The sequence below is a fragment of the Natator depressus genome, chromosome 1 (genome assembly GCF_965152275.1).
Source record: "Natator depressus isolate rNatDep1 chromosome 1, rNatDep2.hap1, whole genome shotgun sequence".
NCBI lineage: Eukaryota > Metazoa > Chordata > Testudines > Cheloniidae > Natator > Natator depressus.
Window position 1 is genome coordinate 5207568 of NC_134234.1, and position 9055 is coordinate 5216622.

Sequence of the window (9055 nt, forward strand, 5' to 3'; positions counted from 1 at the left end):
GGCAGCAGCCATTGCTCACATGCTACCTTGACCATTCCCAGAAAGTCTCCTCAGATGTGGATTGGTGTCTCCCAAGGTCCTTTTTCAGTTAAGTGTTTCTTGATTGGGCACTTACTCAGAATAGTCCTTTCTCAAGAAGCTGACCAAATGCTTCACTGAGGCTACTTAGAATCAAACACATTGAGATACAAGTACATAGCTAAAATTCATAACTTCAAATACACAAATGATACACGCATACAGACAGCATTATCATAACCAGAAAATTACAACCTTTTCACAGACATCTTACTTAATCTCATTTGTACAAGATTTTTTGCAACTATTGGACCTTCATTGCAACAATGATCTATACGGTCAGTATATGTCAATAACGTCCCACCATACAAGAGACCTTCTGCATAAAGCACATTACAGTTACATCATATTCACATTCATAAGCATATTTCCATAAAGCATATGGAGTGCAATGTCACACCCCTTTTGTCAGGCCGGGTTAAAGTAAGTTGTCCCAGGTGAGCATATTCTGTAGGTGTATTTGACAACTTTGTCACGAAGTTCTTTGGTTTTAACACCATAAATGATAGGGTTGAGCATGGGGGGAATGACAAAATAGACATTGGCCAAGATGATGTGAACCTGGGGAGCAAAGTCATGGCCAAACCGATGTACCAGAGTGGAGAAGAATCCAACAGGATAAGCCAGCATCATCACACAGATGTGGGCTGTGCAGGTGTTGAGGGCTTTATGGTGAGCTTCCTTAGAGTTGATTCTGAGGACAGCCCTGATGATCAGACTGTAAGACAGGGCAATGATTGTCAGGTCAAACCCCATGACTACAAATGCCATAACCAAACCATAAATCCTGTTGATTGTGATGTCCCCACATGACATCTTTGCCACAGCCATGTGGTCGCAGTACGTGTGGGCGATAATGCGGTTGGCACAGAATGGCAGCCTGCTCAGGAGCAGGGGCAGGGGCAGAATGAAGAGAACAGCTCTTATCAAACCCACTAGCCATAGCTTAGCTATTCGTATGTTGGTGAGGATGGTGGTGTATCTCAGAGGGTTACATATAGCAATGTAACGATCGATGGCCATTGTCACAAGGACAGCTGAGTGCATAATAGAAACCGCATGAAGGAAGAACATTTGCGTGAGGCAGCCACCCACAGTAATGTCTTTCAGATTGAACCAAAATATCAACAGTGCTTTTGGAATGACGAAGGTAGACGTAGTGATGTCTGTGAGTGCCAGCATGCAGAGCAGCAGGTACATCGGCTTGTGCAGGCTCTGTTCTTTCCCTACAAGAAAGAGAAGCGTGAAATTTCCCAACAGGCAGATAATGTAGAACACAGAGAAAGGGATGGAAATCCAGACGTGGGCAGCTTCCATACCAGGGATGCCCAATAGAATAAATGTTGAAAGGTCAGTGGGGGTGAGGTTGAAATCTGCCATGCAGTGGTGGAAGCGTTGATTGGGCTCAGTAAAGCTCAAGGTGCCTGTGAAGGAGAAAAAGGACAGTGAGGAGGGTTACACACTTTATAACAAATAGTGCATTGAATATTTTATAGTGATTACCAATCTAGAAAGAGGGGTTGAGCAGTGATGTGGCAACATTTACAGATGGCACCAGATTACTTAGGTGATAGTCAAGTCCAGAGGACAACTTAGAGGGAGCAAACCAAGCCAGGACAATGGGCAGCATGATGGCAGGTGAATGTCAATGTCAATAGCTGGAGGGAAAAGCTTGAACTCCTCAAACACCTTACAAGGTTCAAATTTAACTATCTGAACTCAGGTCAGGGACCTGGGCATCACGGTACACAGCTCTGTGAAACCCTCCTCACAGTGCAAGCATGGACAGAAACTAAGCAAAACATTGGGATCCAGAAGGAGTCGGGTGGGAAATCGTACAGAAAATACAATGCCATGAGATCTGTCAGTCAATGTTTCACCCTCCTCTGGACTCCTCTGTGTAGTACTGGGCACCCTTCTCACACAGGACTCTGCAAAACTAAATGGGTTCAGGCAAGGCTGACAATAATGATCAAGGGCTCAGGAAAACTCTCATACAAAGAGAGGTTGAAAAAACTTGGATAGTTATACTACAAGGGATATGAATTAGAGGGGTTATGAAAAAGTCTATAAAATACTGAAGATAGAAAGATAGTTGAAGCCATGAACAAAGCAAGAATCAGGAACAGTTTAGACATTTACATGGATCATGAGACTATCCAGTTATGATAGTTACATCTTCATAAATATTTTGGAAAGCCTATATGCCAATATGTTTTAGGGAGCAAGCCAATCTGTTAGACATAGGGTGACACCCATATCATAGTCAAATCACAAACACCCCATCTATCTACTACTGGGTTTCTTACACCGCTACTCCCTTCAGGGCATGCTGTCCAGAGAAAGCCTAAATACAGGGTTGATACTGAGGTCTCTAGTAATTTAACCCTCTTTAAAGAAGGGAAGAAGGAGAATGTGGGGAACTACATCATCACGCCAGTCCCTGGAGAAATCACAAAATGTAGGTCCTCAAGGAATCCATTTTGAAGCACTTGGAGGAGGTGAAGGTGATCAGGAACAGTTAAAATGGATTCACCAAGGACAAGTCATGCCTTACCAACATGATGGCCTTCTATATTGAGATAACTGGCTCTGTGGATATGGAGAGAGCAGTAGATGTGATATACCTTGACTTTAGCAAAGCTTTTTATATGGTCTTCCAGAGTATTCTTGCCAGCAAGTTAAAAAAAGTATGGATTGGATGAATTGACTAAGGTGGTTAGAAAACTGGCTAGATCATTGGGCTCAATGGCTCGTTGGCAACCAGTATCAAGCAGAGTGCCCCAGGGGTCCATCCTGCCACTAGTTTCCTTCAACATCTACACTAATGATCTGTATGATGGGATGGATTACACCCTCAGCAAGTTTCTGGAGGACACTAAACTGTGGGGAGAGGTAGATACACTGGAGGGTAGGGATAGGGTCCTGCAAATAGAATGCAAGAACCCCAGGCACTACTACAGGCTGGAGACCAGCTGCTAAATGGCAGTTCTACAGAAAAGGATTTGGGGATTACAGTGGACGAGAAGATGAACATGAGTCAACAGTGTGCCCTTGTTGCCAAGAATACTAACAGAGTATTTGCTTGCATTAGTAGGAGCACTGCCAGCAGATTGAGGGAAATGAGTATTCCCCTCTATTCAGCACTGGTGAGGCCACATCTGGAGTACTGCATCCAGTTTTGGGCCCTCCAGTAGAAAAAAGATGAGGACAAATTGGAGAGCATTTAGCAGAGAGCAACAAAAATTATTAGGAGGCTGGAGCACATGACTTACGAGGTGAGGCTGGGGGAACTGGGCTTATTTAGTCTGCAGAAGAGAAATGTAAGGGGGGATTTGATAGCAGACTTCAGCTACCTGAAGTTGGGTTCCAAAGAGTATTGAGCTTGGCTGTTCTCTGTGGTGGCAGATGACAGAACAAGGAGCAATGGTCTCAAGTTGTAGTGGGTAATGTCTACATTGAATATTAGGAAACACTATTTCACTAGGAAGGTGGTGAAGCACTGGAATGGGTTACCTACGGAGGTGGTGGAATCTCCATCCTTAGAGGTTTTTAAGGCCCGGCTTGACAAAGCCCTGGCTGGGATGATTTATTTGGTATTCGTGCTGCTTTGAGCAGGGGGTTGGACTGGATGACCTCCTGAGATCTCTTCCAACCCTAATCTTCTATGATTCTATGATTCTATCCCGGGATTAACATCAGTGTCCCGGTGGCCCACTGTTTCAAGCAGCTGCTAGCAGCTTCTACACATGAAAACTGTATTTATCGAGGCCCTCTGTGACAGAAGGACAGTTCCAATGCCCTGGAACTGCTTGGTATAAAGCTAGCCAGGACTACCTGTAGCACGATTTCCCTCAGGGCACGCTGTCCCGGACAAGGACCCTGGTTGTCTTTTCTGGTATAACCCCGGAGCATTCAACATCCATATTCCCACCATATACCTCCCTTTGGTGGGGGAAGACAGAGGGCCCTGCACCCCAATTCTGCACTGAGCAGTGCCTCTCAGCCAGCACTTGGTTCACACACTCATTTGTGGTAAAACTACAGACATCCCGAGATGTAGTCCAGAGTTATGTGGCCCTTATAGATTCATAGTGTCCATTACTTATAGAGTGTCTGGAGCATTCTCAGGAAGCCTCACCAGGTGGGAGATACATTTCTCCTAAGGCCTATTGTTTTCTCTAATGGCTCATTGCCTAGAATAGCTATCTAGACAGAAAGAATCTTTGCTCTTGGGCATTACCCAGATATAACTACATTTGAAGTAAACATATGTATTCAATATTCATAACTTCAAATACAAAAATGATACATACATACAAATAGGATGATCATATTCAACAAATGATAACTTTTCCAATGACATCTTACATGACCCATCGTGCATAAAATGTATCATATTTATGCTCTAATCATATAATGATAATATAATAACATTGCTCTGAACAATATGGGTTGCAGTGTCACATAAATACCAATAAAAAGAAAAGGAGTACTTGTGGCACCTTAGAGATGAACAAATTTATTTGAGCATAAGCTTTTGTGCTGTAGCTCACGAAAGCTTATGCTCAAATAAATTTGTTCGTCTCTAAGGTGCCACAAGTCCTCCTTTTCTTTTTGCGAATACAGACTAACACGGCTGCTACTCTGAAACCTGTCATAAAGATCCATGTTGTTTTCTACCAGCAAAAGGCCTAAAGTTACATAACGACAACAGCATCAAGAACAACAACTGGAAAAAAAACCTGAGTAATGGTTGTGACACCCAGACTGCAGTTCTGTGGCTTCTCATGGCAAAGACACCCTGAGACCCCTGCAAATGCATTTGGTGCCAGGAAAGGTCCCAGCACTGGCCTTGAACCAACATTCATAAAGAAAAAAATAATTTCAGCAATGCTGCCCACCTGTCCGTATACATGCTGCTCCCTGCCACACAACCACCATCACTGCCCGTCTGTCCCTGTACACCCCCTCCTGCCCCCACATCCCCTGGCACTACCTGCCCCCCTGTGTACACCTAATTCTCTGCCCCACAACCCTGAGTGCTGGAGACTTGTCCATGTAGGTCCCCATCCCCAGAACTTCCATCCCTGTCACATAGTGATACCCCTCACCCAGGACCAAAACCACATGACAGACCCCCCAGCGACAGCTCACAGAAATACCAGCACAGACTATGTTAAACTCCGTGTCTGCCTGCACCATGGAAAAGGGGGAGATCAGCATGAACTGCCTTTCTGGGGGTGAAGGGAGCCCCAGCAGTAGCTCTGCCTGTGCAGGGAAGCAGAGGGACAGACTTGGTGGGAAGGAGAGAGGACGTGGACACTAAAAGGAGCCAGTGTGGATGTCCATTCCCTCATTCACAGTTTCAGGGCTCTGTGGCACTGTAATATGGATACTCCATGACCCTCTCTCCCCTGCCACACACACATATTGTGAGTTCCTGCACCTCCCTGGTGAGATTTCCAACACTGCCTGGTTTACTCTAAGCCAGAGACATGCTCTTATCTTTACAGCCTTTTGGTGGTTCCCATCCTTTCCAGAACCAGAGATGCAGGGGCACAGAGAGAGCAGACCCCTTTCCCCACCTCAAAAAACTGTTACCCTCATTGTTTGAACCTTTAAGCCAGTGAGTTTGAGATTTCATCAACTCTCCTGTCAGTTCTTCTTTGGTCCAAACGAGCTCACCTCCATAGAAGCCACACCACGACTCCAGTTGAAATCACTGGAGGCTCATGGCCAGTGTAAATCAGGTGGATTTAGGGTGAACTCCTGGCCATGTTGGGAGTTTTAACATGGATCTTTCAGCTCCTGGGTCTGAAAATCAGGGCTTTGGGTCCGGCTACAGAAAGCACTATTCTATTAGGGTGCTGAAAAAGTCTGAAGGAAACCCCCAGCTCATGTGGTCTTCTGAGACCGGGCATGAAAGATCAGGGTTTCAAAACACAGCAACCATGATTTTCTTCACTGGAAGGCCAGGGTGAATTCTTAGTGGCACACAGAAGGCAGAATGTGAGACCAGAATCTGGCCAGTGTGTGACCCTTTCTTCTTGTGAACACTCTGGTAACGTGGATACCCACTGCAGAGGCTTTGGCTGAACTTCCTAACAGGACAATGGCATTGCTGATTTGGAAAACTTGAGCAAACCAGAGGAAAAACCACACAGCTGAAAAAACGAATCTACTCACACAGATAGAAGGACACAGTAAGAGACAAGGAACAGATCTTAAAAAGAAGAATTTCTCTAAACTATTTCCAGTACATGTATACGGTTTCAGAGTAACAGCCGTGTTAGTCTGTATTCGCAAAAAGAAAAGGAGGACTTGTGGCACCTTAGAGACTAACCAATTTATTTGAGCATGAGCTTTCGTGAGCTACAGCTCACTTCTCAAATAAATTAGTTAGTCTCTAAGGTGCCACAAGTCCTCCTTTTCTTTTTGCGAGTACATGTATAATTCCAAATTTACCAGGTAAATCCCTTGGTGTTTCTAACAATACTAAAAAGTTGAAGTTGCCGTGATGGTGAATTCCTGCCCAGATAATTCTTGACTTGAACCCTGGAACCCTTCCTGAGCCCTCAGCACTAACTTTAATGCAGAAACAGGCAACTCACCAAAATCCCACTCAGCAGAGAGAGGAAGTCTCCTTACAGTGACACAAAGGCAGAGCCCTGAGAATCAGTGTATAAATCTCAAATGTCTGAGACTCAACATGCCGGACAATGACCTTTATGATTCGCCTGAACAGACCCTGTGGACTCTCAGGTTGGCCAGGACTCACTTACAATTCCCTCAGCTCCATGAGCATCGAACGGGAAGAGCAGAAAATAGACCATGGAAAACTTCAGCTTGAGAGCATCCCCGGGGACAGAAATGATTTGCCAATTCCCAGGGCTCAGATTCTCAGGGGAAACTTAGTCTTGCAGACAGTTCAGCCTAACAACTGACAACTGCTTTCTTTTCTGTGTGTAATGTACTGACATCTGCACTATGTGTGGAAATGCTGCCACAACATAGAAGACCAAAAATCATTTTCAGCTGATCACAGCAGAGTATCAGTGCATACCATCAAGGCAGTGGTAACATCCATTCCATTAGACTCTGAAATTCACTGCCACCCTATGGAGGCCAAAAGATGTGATCCTGAATTGATGCAAGCCAAATGGCGTGGAAAAGGCTTTCTTCTGCTAGGATTATGGCATCAAAGTTACTTGCCAGTATCCCTTTGTGAGGTCTAAAGTGGATATACATGTGGCAGCTCCCAGCTGTTCTAATCGTTCATCTACTCTCTGCATCGAATAAGCATAACACGTCATTAGTGTGTTGATCTTTCAGAAACCCGTGCAGAGACGGGTTGTGCTAACCTGTGTCAGAAGTAGTACCAGGGGACTTCTCCACTCACTGTGTGATTCCTTTACCACTCCCAGAGCCAGAATGACCTGGAGTTCCTCTCACATTTTGTCCCACGTAGTATGAAAGAACAGCCTTGGAATTTCACTAATCTGTTGTCCTGGGGCCATTTCACTATGGGGTAGTTTAGGTAGCTGTGCCCTGCCAGGGTGAGAACATGGTGGGAAAGGAGTCAAACAACTGCGACATCTGGATCTTTTGTTTGGGACAAAGACCCTCCCCTGTGCTTGTGTCACAGGTGCCTGGAGGCTTAATGTGGGTTCCGAAGAGTATGAGTGTGACACATTTTCACCCTCAGGGTGCAGTCTGAGAGCCGAGGGAACTGCTGCACCCCTCTAGCCACCCTGCTAGGTTGGCCCTTTTTCACACTGCTTTGTTCACACAGTTTTTTCACACTGCAGCCGATGAAGTGAGCTGTAGCTCACGAAAGCTCATGCTCAGATAAATTGGTTAGTCTCTAAGGTGCCACAAGTCCTCCTTTTCTTCTTACTGCTTTGTTAGTGATTCATCCTCTCCCGACCCTGTTATCACCCAACACGACAGCAGATGGCACCACACACCCAAATGAGCTATCTGAGGGCTTACCTAAGCCACCAAAACACAAAAAGTAGACACCAGCCAATTTGCCAGCTCCCCAGGCTCACACCTCTGACTGAAGTATAAACGCAGAATTATACTGTCTTGCATTTGTAGCCCACAGTCCAGTGTGCTTCAGCTGCAGCCCTGGGAACTACAAGTTTTGGACTACAAACTGCAGCATGCTGCGAGAACTTCCTGGTTCCTGTCAGGAGGTACCTCTGACCCAGCCTGGGGTCTCAGAATTGACTGGGCCAGGAGCACATAGCAGGCAAGCTGAGAGGAGGCTGCTGGACTGTGATCCTGTTCTATGTTCTTTATAGAATAAAGCCATTTCCTGGTGGTTTATCTGAGTGGGTCTGGTCTGAGGTGAACACAATCTGACACACAACGCAGAGCACACAAATGAGCCTCAAGCCCAGTTCCCTAAAGTTGTGTAAAAAGTCACAAGCAGGCTTCCCCTATCTCGAAGAACCTCATACTGGGCCAGTGAGCAGGAGTGGGGGCTACACGTTGTACAGGAATCTGTACAATGTAAGCTCATTAATAGAGTTTTCCCTCCCCTCAGTGTGGGAAGGATATGCAACAAGCCTGTGTTAACCAAGCTGAGATTTTCCCCAGACACTTCTCTCAACAGATGACTGATTTAGATAAAGCAAAAACAAGTTTAAATACAGAAAGAGAGATTTTAAGTTACTATACTTGATAGCAAACAGATCAAAGCAGACTACCTAGTAAATAAACCAAACCGCAATCTAAGCCTAAAAGGCTACCTAGATTGAATATGAATTAGTAATTTCTCACCCTGGCTGGTGATACAAGCAGTCCACCAGATTTCCACACACAGGCTAGAAATCCATTTAGCCTTGGACCAGCACTTCCCCCAGTTCAGTCTTTGTTCCTCAGCTGTTTCCAGGAGTTCTTTTGTGTGGGGAGTGAGGCCACTAGATTTTGTCACACCCCACCTTATATAGATTTAACATATGGGGGG

General features: G+C 45.3%; 1 protein-coding gene across 1 annotated transcript; it reads right to left on the reverse strand.

Annotated features, from left to right (window-relative positions):
• Nucleotides 1-486: 486 nt before the first annotated feature.
• Nucleotides 487-1458, reverse strand: LOC141981029 (olfactory receptor 52D1-like). The gene has a single exon (XM_074942845.1). The coding sequence runs from the start codon at nucleotides 1456-1458 to the stop codon at nucleotides 487-489; it is 972 nt and encodes a 323-aa protein (XP_074798946.1).
• Nucleotides 1459-9055: the final 7597 nt, after the last annotated feature.